This window comes from Amphiprion ocellaris, chromosome 23 (assembly GCF_022539595.1).
Source record: "Amphiprion ocellaris isolate individual 3 ecotype Okinawa chromosome 23, ASM2253959v1, whole genome shotgun sequence".
NCBI lineage: Eukaryota > Metazoa > Chordata > Actinopteri > Pomacentridae > Amphiprion > Amphiprion ocellaris.
The window spans coordinates 24,910,258-24,927,786 of record NC_072788.1 but is presented as its reverse complement, the minus strand read 5'-3'; the positions used below and the strand labels follow the sequence as shown (position 1 = coordinate 24,927,786).

The following is a 17,529-nucleotide window of genomic DNA, read 5'->3' as shown; positions in this document are numbered from 1 at the left end:
AAACCTTTATTTTACTATATGTCAAAAATAAAAACAAAAAACCCAAACACACACTTATTAACCCTCCTGTCGTCCTGCGGGTCAAACTGACCCGTTTTAAAGTTTGAAAATGTGGAAAAAAAATTTCTATTTTCACACTGAAAACTTCCACATTTTCAACATTTTTGGGAAATTTTTTGAAAATTTTTTGGTGGGGAAAAAAGAAATGTTAAAAAAAATGTTTCTTTAAGAAAGCAAAATCCAGCGAAATTCGCTGGATTTTGGTTGATTTTTTTTCTGAATGTTCTTAAAGACAATATTAGAAGTTTTACTAATATATATGGAATCACTTTAGATATTTTTAGAATTTTTTTGGAAGATTTTTATTCATTTTTTGAAATATTTACAATTTTTAAAAATTATTCTTTAAATTTTTATTTCTTTTGCAATTTGGAGGATTTTTTAAAATAAAACTTTTAAGGAAACTTTTAAGGAATTTTTGGAATTTTCTTCCTTTAGGTTTTGCAAATTTTTCATAAATTTGGGGAAATTTTTTGCTGAATTATTGGATTTTTTTCAGATAAGGGAACAATATTTTTAGTGCCTGTAAATGAAGACAACAGGAGGGTTAAATAACCATTTTAAAACATATTTCATTTAAATTTTTAATAACGAATTATTTCACACAAAAAATCCAGAAAAAAAGGCACATATTTATAAATATTTTAAAAATGATAAAATTTTGTTGCAAATATTTTAAAAATTATCTTTGCACTTAAACATTGTTGTAAATATAGTATTTAATTTCAAAATGTTATTTGTGACATAATTTTAAATTCTAAAAACATTTTTAATTTGTAATTTATAACTTCAAATTTCAATTGTATAAAAATTAAATAATAAAAAAATGTAATTTAAAAATATCTAATACTACGAAATAATCATAAAAGACTAATAATTATTATTTATCAAACATTACAAATATTTTAATTATTATCAGTATAAACCTTACTGCATTATAATTCCAAAATATTCAAAACATCCAAAAATAATTTTTTAACACAAAGGAGACACAAATTTAATTTAAAAAAAAATGTAATTTATATTGAGTCTATTTTCGACACAAAATGATGATTTTATGAGATTTTGACATCAATAATAATAAAAATGCATTTAAAAGCTGCAATGTTACCATAAAAATTCATGTTTAATTCATTCTTTTATTATTAAAAGAATTGTTATTTTGTGCTAAAATTCTGCTTTTTTCTTCACAAATTGCAAGTTTTTCTAAAAACTGGTGGTTTAATAAAATAACATTCAGTCGTTTTTCATCCTTCAGTTTTAATCCACACAAGAAAATGAAACTGAATTAAAGGAAAAAGATTTTTAATGACTAATTTACTCATTTTCTCCAGAAACAAATACCTCAGAAACACTTGAATCTTTTTAAAGAAACGACTTTAATGCCGGGAGGTTTAAAAAACAAAAATAAAAACACTTTTCTCACACTGAAAACAACCAGACGTCTGTAGAAACGATGAAAACCTTTAATCAGTAACAGAAATAAAAGCAATAAAACCATAAAATCTGTCTGTACAAAGTTTTACACAAAGTTTAATGCTTCAGTCTGACGTCACACGGAAAGAAAACCAATAAAAACAATAAAACAAAGTCCAACGTTAACTGTAGTCCAGTCTGCAGCAGGTAAATGGTGGAACAGGTGAGTCCAGGTGAGGCTGGACTTTAACCATTCAGAGCTCAGATTTAATGCTGACGTTAAATAAAACAATAAATAAAACAGTCTGTCGAGGTAAACATGTTGTTCAGCTGTTCTCCCCCCCGCAGGTCTGACGTGGTTCAGTCTAGTTGCTTCAGGAGAACTTCAGGAAGAGTCCACTGGAGCTGTGGGTATTGTTAGAAGTAAAGTAGACTTTTAAAATGTTTATGTTTAATTGTGTTGAATTCTGAGTTTTTAAAAGCTGCTAATTATAATAGTATTAATATATAAATGTATTCAGTCTTTATTTATTTATACTTCTACTAAGATTTGAAATTATTTGTGTGTGTTAAGTGTTTCCTCTACCTGCCGTCTGGTCGTCCTTCTCTTCATCGTCCTTCTCTTCATCGTTCTTCTCTTCGTCGTCCTGCTCTTCCTCGTCCTGCTCTTCATCGTCCTTCTGGCCGTCCTTCTCTTCATCGTCCTGCTCTTCATCGTCCTTCTCTTCGTCGTCCTGCTCTTCATCGTCCTGCTCTTCGTCGTCCCTCCTCTTCTTCTCCTTCAGCTGTTCCATCCTCCTCCTCACCTCGTCCAGCAGCTCTTCCCTCCGGAGCCGCTCCACCCTCTGCTGCTCCTCCTTCTCCTTCTCCTGCAGCAGCGACCTGAGGAAGGCGGCGCTCACCACCTCCTCTCCTTCTCCCACCAGGAAGGCGTTCTTGAAGCGGTTGTAGAGCATCGAGGCCTTGGCCATGACGGCCTCGCTGGCCCGGTAGTAGCGCATCTTTAACAGGACAGGGAGAAAGAGTCAGGCTACTGGTTCTGATGGTTTCATCCATTCAGGTCCATAAATGTCTGAAAATGTTCCCTGATCTCCTCATCATGAGAGAATATCAATCTAAATATTCACATTTCAATGATGTCAGCTGAATAATTAAATAATCATTTATTCAATGTTTTTATTGAAATTATAATGTAAAATTGTAAATATTATTTATAGGAAAAAAATATTTGAATTATAAAACATAATTTCTAAAATAATATTTTTATTTTCTATTAAAAGTACTGTGTAAAAGTGGTATTATGACATTTTTAACAAAAGTTAAACCCTACATTCCATTATTATTATTACTACTAATATATGAGGGTCTCTGTGATCCTGGGAGCTATGTTGTCCGGGGCATTAGCCCCTGGTAGGGTCTCCCAAGGAAAACTGGTCCTGGGGGAGAGACCAGACAAAGAGCGATTCAGAAAACCCTGATGACAGCACATAAGAGGAAAGCCGTCACCTCACCTGGACCAGGGAAACCGGGGCCTCTCCCTGGAGTCAGGTCTGAGGCGGGAAGATCATCAGAGAGCACCTGGTGGCCGAGCCTTGGGGCCCCATGGGGCTCGGTCAGGCACAACCTGAAAAAGTAACACGGAGTCACCGTCTGGCGGGCCCACCACTCACCGGGCAGGAAGTCGGGGTCGGGTGCTATGCCAACCAGGCAGTAGGCAGGAGCGGGCGTCTAGGCGCACCGCCCCCTGGTGGTGTAGACTAGCTCTGGGAACATGGAACATCACCTCACTGGCGGGGAAGGAACCCGAGCTGGTGCGGGAGGTGGAGCGATACCAGCTAGATATAGTTGGGCTCACCTCCATGCACAGCAAGGGTTCTGGAACCAGAATCCTGGAGAGGGGTTGGACTCCCTCCTTTTACAGAGTTGCCCGGGGTGAGAGGCGCCGGGCGGGTGTGGGGAAACTCAGGAACCCCCAGCTGAGCACTGCATCATTGGAGTTCTCCCCGGAGAACCAGAGGGTCACCTCTCTGCGACTTCGGGTTGCAGAGGAGAAAACCCTGACTGTTGTTTGTGTTTATGCACCGAACAGCAATTCAGAGTATTTGGCCTTCTTGGAGTCTCTGGGTGGTTCCTGGAAGGGGTACCGCCTGGGGACTCCATAGTTCTCCTGGGGGGACTTCAACGCTCACGTGGGCAACGATGGAGAAACCTGGGGGGGGGGGGTGATTGGGAGGAACAGCCTGATCTGAACCCAAGGTGTGTTCTGTTATTGGACTTCTGTGCTAGTCATAGATTGTCCATAACAAACACCATGGTGGTGCATAAGGTTGCTCATAAGTGTACCTGGTACCAGAGCATCTTAGGTCAAAGGTCCATGAGAGACTTCATCGTCCTATCATCAGACCTGTGGCCGTATGTCTTGGACACTCGGGTGTCCGGGTGGTGAGTTGGATCCAATGGCGGGGAAGAGTGCTGGACAGACCTGGTAAACCGAAACGTGTAGTGAGGGTGAACTGGAAACGTCTGGTGGAGGTCCCTCTCCATGGGGTTTTCAACTCCCACCTACTGAAGAGTTTCTACTGCATCCCGGGGGAGGTTGGGGACATGGAGTCAGAGTGGTCCATGTTTAAAGCCTCCATTGCAGAAGCAGCTGTTAGGAGCTGTGGTCTGAAGGTCACTGGGGCCTGTCAACCCAAAAACCCGCTGGTGGACACCAGCGGTGAGGGAAGCAGTCAGGCTGAAGAAGGAGGTCTTTCAGGCTTGCCTTGCTTGGGGGTCTGCTGCAGCAGCTGACAGGTACCCATTGGCCATAACAGCTGCAGCTGCAGTAGTTGCAGAAGCTAAAACTCGGGTGTGGAAGGAATTCGGAGAGGCTATGGAGAAGGACTTTCGGTCAGCCTCAAGAAGGTTCTGGTAAACCATTCAATGCCTCAGGAAGGGGAAGCAGGTTTTTGCACAGGCTGTGTACAGTCGGGGTGGAGAACTGTTGACCCGTACTGCGGATATTGTTGGGTGGTGGAAAGAGCACTTTGAGGAACTCCTGAACCCGATAAACACGTGTTGTGTGGGAGAGGCAGAGCCTGAAGATTCGGGGGGATCTTAGTCCATATCCATGGCAGAGGTTGCCGAGGTAGTTAAGAAGCTCCTCGGTGGCGCCAGGTGTGGACGAAATCCACCCTGAGATGCTGAAGGCTCTGGACATTGTTGGACTGTCTTGGCTGACACATCTCTACAATGTCGCGTGGGCATCGGGTACAGTGCTGTGGAGTGGCAGACCGGGGTGGTGGTTCCCATTTTCTAAAAGGAGGACCGGAGAGTGTGCTCAAACTACCGGGCTATCACACTTCTCAGCCTCCCCGGGAAAGTTTACTCTAGGGTGCTGGAAGGGAGGCGCCGACCGATCGTTGAACCTCAGTTTCAGGAGGAGCAATGCAGATTCCGTCCCGGTCATGGAACAGTGGACCAGCTCTTTACTCTTGCGGAGCTGCTGAGGAGGTCGTGGGAGTTCAACCTGCCAGTCCACATGTGTTTTGTGGATCTGGAGAAGGCCTATGACTGTGTCCCCTGAGGGGCTCTGTGGGGGGTACTGAGGGAGTATGGGGTACTGAGGGAGTATGTGGGACTGAGGGAGTATGGGGGACTCAGGGAGTATGGGGTACCGGGCTCATTGAAACGAGGCATTTGGTCCCTGTACAGCCAAAGTGAGAGCTGTGTCCACATACTCAGCACAATATCAGACACGTTTCCAGTGGGTGTTGGACTCCTCCAGGGCTGCCCCTTGTCTCTGATCCTGTTTGTGGTCTTCATGGATCTCAAGGTCCAGTCGGGGTGAGGAGAGTGTCTGGTTTGGGGATCTCAGGATTGGATCTCTGCTTTTTGTGGATGATGTGGTTCAGATGACTTCCTCAGACCATGACCTTCAGCACGCACTGGAGCTGTTTGCAGCCGAGTGTGAAGTGGCGGAGATGCAGATCAGAACCTCAAAGTCCGAGGCCATGGTTCTCTGCCGGAAACCGGTGGATTGCTCCCTCTGGGTTGGGGGAGAGTTGCTTCCTCAAGTGAAGGAGTTCAAGTATCTCAGGATCTTGTTCACGAGTGATGGGAAAATGGAGCTAGAGATGGACAGGAGGATTGGTGCAGCGTCAGCAGTAATGAAGGCGTTGTATCGAACCGTCGTGGTGAAGAGAGAGCTGAGCCTCAAGGAGAAGCTCTCAGTTTACCATCCATCTACGTTCCAACCCTCACCTATGGTCATGAGCTCTGGGTAGTGACCCAAAGAATGAGATCGCGGATACAAGCGGCTGAAATTAGCTTTCTCTGTAGGGTGGCTGGGCTCAGCCTTAGAGATAGGGGGAGAAGCTCAGACATCCAGAGGGAGCTCAGAGTAGAGCTGCTGATCCTTCACCTCTAAAGGAACCAGTTGAGGTGGTTTGGACATCTGATTTGGATGCCACCAGGGAGACTTCCTCTGGAGGTTTTCCGAACATGTCCACCTGGAACGAGACCTCGGTGTAGACCCAGAACTTGCTGGAGGGATTATTTATCTCGTCTGGCCTGAGAACGCCTCGGGATTCCCCAGGAAGATCTGGAAAGCGTTGCTGGGAGGAGAGATGTCTGGAATGACCTGCTTCATCTGCTGCCTCCATGACCCGACCCCGGATAAGAGGAAGATAATGGATGGATAGTTTTACATTTACTTATTACATAAATAAATATAATTATTTATTGTAATAATAAATGTTGAGTGTACAAACATTTACCCTGACTTCTGATATTGTTTCTTCAATTATTATGTAAAATCGGCGTTCTCATTATTAAAAGCAGATATTTATTGAATTTCTATACTTGTGAAATAATGTTAAACCTCATGTCCAATATTTTTTATTGAATAAAATTATAATGTAAAATTATTATTTATCCAAACTTATTTTTTTCACTTATGGAAAATAAAAATAATTTAAACCCTAATTTCTTGTTTGTTATGACTCATTTGAAATGTTTTCTTTATTTTTATAAAAAAAAACATTAGTTTCCAAATCTAAATAATGAACAGTAGTTTCTGAGTGTTTTGAACGAACCTCTGATGTTACTCTCCTTATTCTTATGCTTTGTTTTGACACTTGGAGTCAGGATTATTGAACATTTACCTTCCTGAGCGTGGCCACCAGCTCGCTGTGTCTCTGAACATGTTGCGACGTCACATAAACCATGCTCAGCTGATCCAGCGCCGTCAGACACCTGGACACGTCCTGCAGAAGAACAGGAAACTCGTTATCGTCCGGTTTCAGATTCACTCCGGAGGACTCAGGGTTTGTTTTCTTACCGGGTTGTCGGACTTCAGAGAGATCCTGATGTCTCCATGGATTCTGTGCAGAGTTGAGTCCGTCAGCGACACAGATGAGTTGTTCTTCTCTGGTTTACCGCCTTCTTCTACGCTCTTCTTCTCCGCTTCTTCTTCGGTGGTGGATTCGACCGACGACTCGGCTCTGCTCCTCCTGTCGCCGTCGCTGCTCTTCTTCTGCGGTTTTGACTCTTCTGCGCCCGTTTTCTTCATCTCATCTGCCACCGTTTTGTCGCTCTTCTTCTCTTGTGATTCCCCGTTGGGTTTTTCTTTCTTCTTCTGCTCTCTGGTCGTCATGTTCTTCCTCTCCTCCTCTTTCTGCTCTTCTCCTCTTTTCGTCTCATCAGCTCCACTCGTCTTCTTCCTCTTCTCGTCCTCCGTTTGGCTCTTGTTCTTCCCTTCCTTGTTTTTCCCATCCTCGGCTGCTGCTCTCCTTCTTTCTGATTTCCTCTCGACTCTTTTCCCATCTTCAAACTTCTTCTCCTCCTCTGAGCTCTTCTTCTCCTCGTCTTTCTTTTTCTTCTCTTCCTCTGAGCTCTTCTTCTTGTCTTTCTTCTTCTTCTCTTCCTCCGTTGCATTCTTTTCTTCACCGTCCTCAGCCGTCGCTCTCGTCCTTTCTGATTTGCTCTCACTGCCTGCAACTCTTTTCCCATCTTCAGACTTCTTCTCTTCCTCTGAGCTCTTCTTCTTCTCCTCCACTTTATTCTCATCTTTCTTCTTCTTCTCTTCCTCTGAGCTCTTCTTCTCCTCGTCTTTCTTCTTCTCTTCCTCCGTTGCGTTCTTGTCTTTCCCGTCCCCGGTCGTCGCTCTCGTTCTTTCTGATTTCCTCTCGGCCTCTGAGCTTTGTTTCGTCGTTGCATCTTCAGATTTCTTTTTCTCTCCGGCGCTGCCTCTCAAGCTCCTCTTCAACTCCTCCACCTTCTCCTCCTTCTTCTCCTCCATCTTTTTCTTTGCCTCTTTCTTTTTGTCTTCTTCCTCCTTCTTCTTCTTCTCCCTCTCCATCTTCATTTCCTCCTTCTTTTTGTCCTCCTCCTTCGTCTTCTTCTTCTCTTCCTCCATCTTTTTCTTGTCTTTATCCTCCTTCTCCTCTTTCTTCTCCTCCTCCTTCTCTTTCTTCTTCTTTTCCTCTTCCACCTTCTTCTCCTCCTCCTCTCTCTTCTTCTTCTTCTTCTCTTCTGTCTTCTTCTCCTCCATCTTCTTCTTCGTTTGTTCCTCCCTCTCTTTCTTCTTCTTTTCCTCTTCCACCTTCTTCTCCTCCTCCTCTCTCTTCTTCTTCTTCTTCTCTTCTGTCTTCTTCTCCTCCATCTTCTTCTTCTTCTCCTCCCTCTCTTTCTTCGTCTTTTCCTCGACCTTCTTCTTCTCCTCCTCCTCCCTCTCTTTCTTCTTCTTCTCCTCCTCTCTCTCTTTCTTCTTCTTTTCCTCTTCCACCTTCTTCTCCTCCTCTTTCTTCTTCTGCTCCATCTTCTTCTTCTTCTTCTCCTCCTCCTCCTCCCTCTCTTTCATCTCCTCCTTCTTCTTCTCCTCCCTCTTCTTCTTCTCCTCCTCCCTCTTCTTCTTCTCCTCCTCTGTTGTTACTGTCGTTCCTCCCATCTTCACCTGGATCTTCGTTCCCTGTCCGGCTGTTGCCTTCACGATCTTCCCGATGATTCTCCTCTCCTCTTTCTTTTCTTCGTTCTTCTTCTCGTCTTCTCCTCTCGCCTCCTTCTCCTTCACCTCCACTGCCGTCTGACTCGTCTTCTCTTGTTCCTCCTCCTTCTTCTCTGGTGTTTTCTGGCTGATGGAGGTTCCCGTCTTCCTGCTCGTCTTCTCTGAGGTCCTCTGAGTTTCCGTCTTCTTCTTGGGTGGATCTCCGACTCTCCTGCGAACACAAACAGATGTTTACACTCCTCCTCTGTCTGAACCTCCTCCGGGTGAATCCAGGGTTTGGTTTTTCTTACGTGGCATTCCTCATCGCCTCCCTCCTCTTTGCTCCTCGGCCGCCCTTCAGTAGACCCCTCAGAGACCTCAACAGACTCTCTCTCTTCTCCGCCAGGTGGCGCTGTCGCTGCAGATTCAAACATTCACAATAAACTTTATTAATTCCAGTGGTTTCTCTGTCATCAACACCATCCAGCTGACTCGACCAATATTTTAGTTTTTGTGGTGTAACTTGTCAAACCTGTTCAATCTGTGGTTAAAGTTCAGGGAAAATATTATCTTTTACTTTTTTGTGTTATATTATAAAGTATTCTATATGTTTAGTTTTGCGTTACTGTGACCTGCAGCTACATGTGGTTCAGTAAACATCAATAGTTGTAGCAATAATGCTAAACTAATACGTTGCTAGCATTAGCATCAAAAATACAAAAGAAAAGACAGAAATTGTTAACCAGAACATATCCAGACCATTGGTTTTCCTTTACTTAGAGTCTGACTGCTACGCTAAGCTAATAAGTAGCTAGCTTTAGCATCAAAAACTTGCTAAAAAAAAATAAACAAGGCATGAACAGATGAACTGGACAAATCCAGGCTTGAAGTTTCTCTTTACTTACAGTTTTCATGCTAGGCTAGGCTACTTATTTTTTAGGTACATATGCTTCAGAAAATATCAACAGTTGACTTCTGCATCACGAGCATTTTTGTCAACATGAGCTCAAAGATGGGACTTCTCATTTGTTTTTTATATTTGAACTTTAAATGACCTAATGCTAAGCTAAACTAACAAGTGGCTAGTTTTAACATCAAAAATATCAAAGCCAAGACAGAAAGAGCTAACCAGAACAGATCCAGGTCATTGGCTTTTCTTTACTTAGAGTCTAGATGCTATGCTAGGCTAATAAGTAGTTAGCTTTAGCATCAAAAAGATCAAAACTAGGACATTAACAGATAAATTGGACAAATTTAGGTTTGAAGTTGGTCTTTACTTACAGTTTTTATGCTACGCGAAGCTAATCATTTCTTATCTACATGGTTTTCATAAAATATCAACAGTTGATTTCTACATCACTATTTTTTTTTAAACAATATGAGATAAAAGATGGGACTTTTTAAAAGTTTTTTTTTTTAAAAGATTTTAACTCACTGTCACAGACTTAATGCTTGAAGTTCCTCTTTACTTGCAGTTTTTATGCTAAGCTAAGCTAGTTATTTGTGAGCCACATATGATTCAGAAAATATCAACGGGTAACTTCTACATCATCAGTTATTTGTCAATATGAGCTCAGAGATTGGACTTTTTATTTGTTTTTTAGATTTAAACTCACTTTAACTGACTTTATGCTAAGCTAAGCTAATAAGTGGCTAGCATTAGCATCAAAAATACCAAATCCAGGACAAAAATAGCTAACCAGAACAGATCCAGGCCATTGGTTTTCCTTTGCTTAGAGTCTTGATGCTATGCTAAGCTAATAAGTGGCTAGCATTAGCATCAAAAATATCAAAACCATTACACGAAAAGTTAAATTGGACAAATGCAGGCTTGAATTTCCTCTTTACTTGCAGTTTTTATGCTAAGCTAGGCTAATCATTTGTTAGCTACATATGATTAATAAACCATTATTAGTTTAGTTTTCATCAATATGAGCTCAAAGATGGGACTTTTTAATAGTTTTTTTAGATTTTAACTCATTTTCAAGGATTTAACGCAAAGCTAAGCTAATAAGTGGCTAGCTTTAGCATCAAAAAATACCAAAGCCAAGTCAGAAACAGCTAGACCTTTACCTCTTCGTCTACAGATTTGCCTCCTCTCTCCTTTCCTTCCTTGTCTCCTCCATCCTTCTTCTTCTTCTTCTTCTTCTTTTTCTTCTTCACCTCCACGCCCTCTTCCTGCTTCGGTTTCTCCTCTTCCTCCCTCTTCCTCTTTGTTCTGTGGCTCTCCTCTCCTCTCTCCTCTTTCTTCATTTCCTCATCTTCCTTCCTCGGTTTCTTCTTCTCCTCATTTTCTCTCTTCCTCCACTCTCTCCTCCTCTTCACTTGGTTTCCTTCGCCTCCATCTTGTGTCGGTTTCTGCTCCTCTTTTTCTATTCTGTCTCTTTTCTCCTCGTCTTTTTCTTCTCGCTGTTGTGGAGATGTCCATCTCTCCAAAGTTGTCTTCTCCTCTTCCCTTCCTTTGTCTTCTTTTTCTTCTCGTTGTCGTCGAGATGTCCGTCTCTCTGAACTCGTCTTCTCCTCTTCCCTTCCTTTATCCTTTTTCTCTTCTCTTTGTCGTTGAGATGTTCGTCTCTCTGAACTCGTCTTCTCCTCTTCCCTTCCTTCGTCCTCTTTCTCTTCTCGTTGTCGTCGAGATGTTCGTCTCTCTGAAGTTGTCTTCTCTTCTCTTCCTTCGTCCTCTTCTTTCCTTTTTGAAGTTCGTCTCTCTGATTTCGTCTCCTCTTTCTGTTCTTCTCTGACGTCCAGATTTCTTTTATTCTCCTCGTCGTTCTCTTCTCTCTTCCTCTTCACCCCTCGGTTCTCCTCCTCTTTCTTCCTCTTCTCTCCTGCAGTCGCCGCCATAGAAACGGCAGCCGTTTTCTTCTTCTTTTGCTCAGCTTCTGTGTCCACCTGATGAAAAGCAGAAAACTTTATTTAAAAACAAAACAAAAATAAAAGCAGAGCTATCGGAGTTAACAGGGTAAAAACTAGCATTCCCCAACTCAGTGACCCTTACAATGCTAGCAACTACCTTAGTTATCAGTGTTGACTAATGAGTAGTCGAAGAAGGACTGCGAGTTACTATCAATGGAATGCAAATGATTAGCAACAGGATGCTAGTGATTAGCCTAGAGATGCTAAACACTAACCTAGAAATGCTAAAGAGTAGTCTAGTGATGCTAGTCGCTAGCTTGGAGATGTGAATGACTAGCCATGGAATGCCTGTAATTAGACTAGGGATGCTAAAGATTACCCTAAAGATGCTAAAGAAAACCCTACGGATGATAATTACTAAACTTGAGAATCTAGTCACTAGCCTTAGAATGCTACTGAGTTGCTAACTGCTAGCCTAGGGATGCTAGCTGCTTGTCTAGAGAGGCTATTGACTAGGCTTAGAAGACCAGTACCTACTACTACTACTACTACTTCTTGCTACCATAAGGACACAAGTGACTAGCCTCAGGATGCTAGTTGCTAGTGTAAGAAAGCAAATGACTAGTCTTTCAATGCTTGTTCCTAACCTAGACTACTGTAGGGGTGCTAATAACTAGCTTAGGGATACTAATTGCTAGCCTTGGGATGCTAATGACTGCATCGCTAGCTTGGGGATGTCAATGACTAGCCATGGGATGCCTGTGATTCGCCTAGGGATGCTAAAGATTACCCTAAAGATGCTAATGACTAGCCTAGGGATGCTAAAAATGACTAAAGATGCTAATGACAAGCCCAAGAATACTAATTACTGAACTCGGGAAGCTAGTCACTAGCCTCGGGATGCTTGCTGGTAGCGTTGTGATACTACTGACTAGCCTTGATACAATGGTGGCTAGCCTAGGGATGCTAGTTACTTGCTAATTCCTAGCTGAGAGACACTAATTCCTAGCCAAGGTATGCTATTTGCTAGTCTAGAGAGGCTATTGACCAGCTTGAGAACACCAGTTGCCAGCATAAGGACATTAGCGACTGGCCTGGGAATACTAGCGACTAGCCTCAGGATGTTAATTGCTCGCGTAAGAAAGCAAATGACTAGTCTTTGAATGCTTGTTGTTAACTTAGAGAAATTAAACTACAGTTGGGATGTTAATAACTAGCTTAGTGATATTAGCTGCTAGCCTTGGGATACTAATGACTGTGTAGGGGTGCTAGTCGCTAGCTTGGAAATGTGAATGACTAGCCATGGGATACCTATGATTAGCCTAGGGATGCTAAAGATTACCCTAAAGATGCTAATGACTAGGGATAACAATTACTAACCTTGGAAGGCTAGTCACTAGCCTATAGATGCTTGCTGGTAGCTTTGGGATACCATTGACTAGCCTTTGTGCAACAGTGGCAAGCCAAGAGATGAGATGATGTGAATGACTAGCCTAGGGATGCTAAAAATAACTCTAAAAATGCTAACGACGAGCTTAGGGATGTTAATTACTAACCTTGGAAAGCTAGCCACTAGTCTTAGGATGCTTGCTGGTAGTTTTGGGATACTACTGACTAGCCTTGCTACAACGGCTAGCCAAGAGACACTAACTGGGAGCCTTGGGACGCGAGTTGCTCATCTAGGGAGGCTATTGACTAGCCTTAGAACACCAGTTGCTGGCATAGGGACACTAGTGACTGGCCTCAGGATGCTAGTTGCTAGCTTCAGTATGCAAATGACTAGCCTTTGAATGCCTGTTGCTAACCTAGAGAAACTAGACTACTGTAGGGATGCTGAACTAGCTTAGGCATACTCGTCCTAACCTTGGGATACTAATGACTATGTAGGCTGTGTTATTAGGAAGCCAGGAGATGATAGTTGCTAACTGTGAATGCCACTATGCTGTGGATGTGTCTGTTGTTTCCATGTCACCTGCAGTGATGTTAGCTTGGACTCTGCTGCTCTGCTCCTGGTCGTAGCAGCAGATTCAGCCTCTGCAGAGCTGGAAGCTGCTGAAGGTTCTGGTTCCTCTGCTGGAGATCTTCGAGTGCTTCGAGTTTCTGTCTTCACTGCAGCTATACTTGTTTCAGCAGCAGGTTTACTGATGGCTTCACCTGCTGGTATCTGAGGAGACACAGAATAGAATAGAATAGAATAGAATAGAATAGAATAACCACTTTATTGTCGACCAGAACATACACTAGTTGGTGCACATTATGACTGAAATTCTGGTGCAACAAACTCGCAATCGGACTGATAAATACAAAAACAAACAAATTTTAAAAAACAATTCCAATATATACATGTAAACAAACTATATAAACATGTATTTCATGCAGCTAGTTTGACTTTTTTATTCTACATTTAAATATTTAAGTTCTTACCTCTTTTCTGTCCTCTGCAGAACCTGCACTCGCTCCTGCAGATCCTCGGCTTGCTGCTCTTCTGCTTCTTGCCGTAACAGCAGTTTCTGTAACATCTGTAAAAGTCTGTTTGGACTCTGTAGTTTTATCTGGAGCTAATCTGGATGACGCTCTAGTAGCCGTTTTAGCAGGAGTTTCTGTTTCAGCAGCTGATTTACTGTCATGTTCAGGTTTACGGGGAGCAGACGAGCTTCTCCGCATGTCATTCGAAGTTTTAGCAGGCGTAGCTTTAGATGTAGAACCTGACTTAGCAGGTGTAGTTTCAGTTGTAGAACCTGACTTAGCAGGTGTAGTTTTAGATGTAGAAGCTGATTTAACAGGTGTAGCTTTAGAGGCAGAAGTGGGTTTAGTTCTGTTTGCAGAAGTCTGTTTAGCAGGTGTAGTCTGGGCGTTGGTTCTTCCTGGTACCTGAGGAGACAAAAGAACAGAAAATAATCTATCAGTGAAAAGCCCTTTTATTAATTGAACACATCATTGACTCATCTTCAGCTGTGTGCAGGACATGTGGATTCACGTGAGCTTCAAACTGACTTTGAGTTTACTGCCGACTCCAGGAGTGTTCTGGATTTCCCACATTCCCTCAGCGAAGCCTTTAATGCGAACTCCGCTGCCGTACTTCATCTTGTTTCCAATGTAAGGAACGACGTTCTCAGGCGGCAGGCTGCCTCTGAGGGTTAATCAATCACAGATCAATCACAGCTCTTCAGGAAACTAAGCGGCTGATCGACGGATGAATTCACTTACATCTGATGGGTCCCGAAAAAGAAGACCGGGATTCGTTTCTTGTAGCCGCGGTCTGATTTGCAGATCTGCAGTCACAAAGAAGTGTTACAGCTGGTTTAAAACTGTGTATGTAAACCCAAAACAAAACTTAAAACAAGTTCATTTTATTAATGGCACCCAGAAATAAGATGGCACAGAGGATAGAGGGGCTAATATAGCTAGCTAACGAGAGACTAATGGCTAGCATTTCCCTACTAGATGATCCTTACGTATGCTAGTGGATAACTCAGTTTTTAGGGTTAGCTAATAAGTGGCCAAAGAAGGAAAGCTAGTTACTATCAATGGGATTCAAATGACTAGCCACGGGAAGCTAATGGCTAGCCTAGGCATGCTAGTTGCTAACCTTGGGAAGCTAGTGACGAGCCTACAGATACCAGTTGCTAGCCTTGGGATGTTATTGACTAGCCTAGTGTTGCAAGTGACTCACCTTAGGATTATAGTTTGAGTCTAGGAATGCTAGTGACTAGCCTACGGATGCTAGTGGCTAACCCTAGGAAGCTAGCGACAAGCCTACAGATATCATTTGCTAGCCTTGGTATACTAGTGGCTTGCCAAGGGACTCTAGTTAGTAGCCTTAGGATGCTAGCCAAGTGATGTAAGTGACTCACCTTGGGATGCTAGTGACTAGCCTAGGGGTGCTAATTGCTAACTGAGGGACTCTAATTGCTAGCCTAGACAAAGTGAGGAATGCTACTCGCTAGCCAAGGTGCAATGGGTGCTAGCCTGGAGATGCTAGTTACAGAACAGCTGTATGGAGGTGTTTTCAGTGTGTGTTTGTGTGTCTGTGCTGGTACCCTGGCAGGCCAGTGAGGGAAACCCTTCATCTTAGCGAACACCAGGTCTCCAGCTTTAAACTGGTCGCTGCTTTTTCCCGGCATCTTGCAGCTTCAGGGCTTGATTGCACAGCAGGAATCTGAAAGGAGAACATGCAGACTTTAAACTGAGTCAATCTGTAGCAGCTGTTTCCACTCAGGAGGCCTTTAAAGTCCTAAAACACTGAATATTGATGCTCTGTGCTGCTGCTAACAGCTACGCCCGTGTTGTTGTCACATCCAGGTACAGGTGAAGCCTCAGCTGTAGTCTGTTTACCATGAGAGATGTGACGAAGATGGAAGCACAGGAGTACACAAAAACAAATAAAAACCAGACGTTGACAACTGCCACACACCTAAAAACCTCGCTAAGATGAAATAAAAGAGTGTGTAGCTATGTCGGTTTGACTTTCTATCCTTGTTTTTAGGCAGAAAACCAGCAGAGAACAAGATGAACTGCACAGAAACAGATAATAAAACAGAACACAGCCATGTTGATTTGGATTTCTACTCATGTATGTAAACAGGAACATGGTATGACCCACATCCAGTAGAAACAGCTTTAAATGGTCCAGAGGCGTTTACATTACACTGTAATCCAGTAAAATGTAAACAGTGGCAGCATTTATTCTGGACACAAGGTTTTCTGTGTGTGACAGTAAAAGATTTAATACCTAATCACAGTTTATTCCTCTGGCAGGTTTGGTATTAAGCCTAACTTGTGTCCTTACATTGACTTACAGTTGATTTCTAACCGTTTCCAACGTCTATTCTTGACTGATTTGACTTTACAGGACGTTATCTCGAGTAAGCTGTTAAACTCGAAGGTTACAACACTTTTATCCACGTCAGTTTCTCCACCTACACGCGGAACATCTCGCGTCTTTGGCTAAATCGTCCACAGAAACTCTGCAGTTTCGTTTTCAGCAGCGTGTTCGCTCATTGTTTACAAATACAGGCTGCTAGCCGCTCAAGCTAACACATGCTAACCGGCTGCGGCGGCTCCGACGGGAATATTCACGCGTGTCCGTTTTTAGGAAACCGGGAATTTAATGTAAACTTACCAGGAAATTTAACGTCGGTCCTCTGAAAACGTGGATAAACTCCCCGGTGTTTGCTCCGCTCAGCAGGAGGATTCTGGTTACTTAGCTATGGCTCTCCTCCGCCGCCATGTTGGCCGCCGCGTCACGTGATCGTCGACTCTTTCCCGCTTACAGTTGGACTGTACCAATCCGAGGGGGAGTCTGGAAGGTACCAACTCTTGACAAGTAATAAACTATAATTTACATTTTAAACGTGATTTTAGATTTTATGTGTCATAATTGTAAATATTTATTTAGAATGAATTGATATTTCTGGTCAAAATTCTCATGAAACAACAAAAAAGATACTTTGAAATCTGTCAGAGCTTTTCATACAAAGTGAAAATTAATGGGAATGTCAAAAAAGCTTTGAAAAACATTTTCAAAAACATTTCAGCATTATAGTGAGGTTTTAAAAAAATGATCTGAGTAATTTTAAATACACTAATTAGATTTGTATTGGTTAAGAAAGGTAACAACAACACTCTCATGGCACTATTTCTCCCTTTTAACATTTTAAGGACAGAAAAGGCAGTATATTTTGAAATAGGAAAGAAGGTCTGTAGTTATGTAACTTAAAAATATGGCCATGTTTGAAATTTAAATGAAGGTCAATGGCTGCCTAACCTAAAAATATGGCCATGGGCTTTAAAATATTAACAAAGGTTAATGGTGACCAAACATAAAAATACGGCAGAAAATCTTGAAATATAAAAGGTCATTGACTGCCTAAACTACAATATGTCAGTGTTTGGAAATGTGATTGGTGGAAAATGGCACCAAACATTGGAAAATGATGAGCCATAATATGAGATAAAGGTCTCAAGTAGGTATTGGATTAAAAAAAACAACTTCAAACTCTATGCAACTAGCCTACGGATGCTACCTGCTAACCTTGGGAAGCAAGAGATGAGCCTATAGACACCAGTTGCTAGCCTAGGGATGCTAGTGAATCACCTTGGGATTATAGCTTGAGTCTAGGGATGCTAGTTGCTAACCTAGTGAAGCTAGAGACAAGCCCACAGACACCAGTTGCTGGCCTAGGGATGCCATTGACTAGCCAAGAGACTCTAGTTGCTAGCCTTGGGGT

The 17,529-nt window shown here is 42.5% G+C and overlaps 1 protein-coding gene across 4 annotated transcripts; it reads right to left on the bottom strand.

The window, feature by feature from the left end:
* Nucleotides 1-1,420: 1,420 nt before the first annotated feature.
* Nucleotides 1,421-16,577, bottom strand: LOC111562754 (golgin subfamily A member 6-like protein 22). 4 transcript variants are annotated; one of them, XM_055007637.1, is made up of 13 exons: nucleotides 16,422-16,577; nucleotides 15,340-15,458; nucleotides 14,507-14,571; nucleotides 14,294-14,429; nucleotides 13,724-14,170; nucleotides 13,272-13,463; nucleotides 10,517-11,335; nucleotides 8,755-8,861; nucleotides 6,800-8,675; nucleotides 6,624-6,725; nucleotides 2,141-2,477; nucleotides 2,063-2,095; nucleotides 1,421-1,881 (listed from the first exon to the last, which is right to left on the bottom strand). In XM_055007637.1, the coding sequence occupies exons 2-13, from the start codon at nucleotides 15,421-15,423 to the stop codon at nucleotides 1,862-1,864; spliced, it is 4,218 nt and encodes a 1,405-aa protein (XP_054863612.1). In that variant the 5' UTR covers nucleotides 15,424-15,458; nucleotides 16,422-16,577; the 3' UTR covers nucleotides 1,421-1,861. The 4 variants fall into 4 exon arrangements, 3 of the variants coding, with proteins under 3 accessions (XP_054863612.1, XP_054863613.1, XP_054863611.1); XM_055007638.1 differs by having other exon boundaries at nucleotides 2,183-2,477; XM_055007636.1 differs by having other exon boundaries at nucleotides 2,063-2,477.
* Between the last annotated feature and the right edge of the window lie 952 nt (nucleotides 16,578-17,529).

What these genes read in the sequence shown, in the direction of transcription:
- LOC111562754 (XM_055007636.1), bottom strand. Translation starts at nt 15,423, where the DNA reads ATGCCGGGAAAAAGCAGCGACCAGTTTAAAGCTGGAGACCTGGTGTTC. An exon ending in TCCCTCACTGGCCTGCCAGG is followed by an intron (nt 14,572 to 15,339) that starts GTACCAGCACAG and finishes TTGTGACTGCAG; the next exon opens with ATCTGCAAATCAGACCGCGG. An exon ending in GCAAATCTGTAGACGAAGAG is followed by an intron (nt 8,862 to 10,516) that starts GTAAAGGTCTAG and finishes TTGAATCTGCAG; the next exon opens with CGACAGCGCCACCTGGCGGA.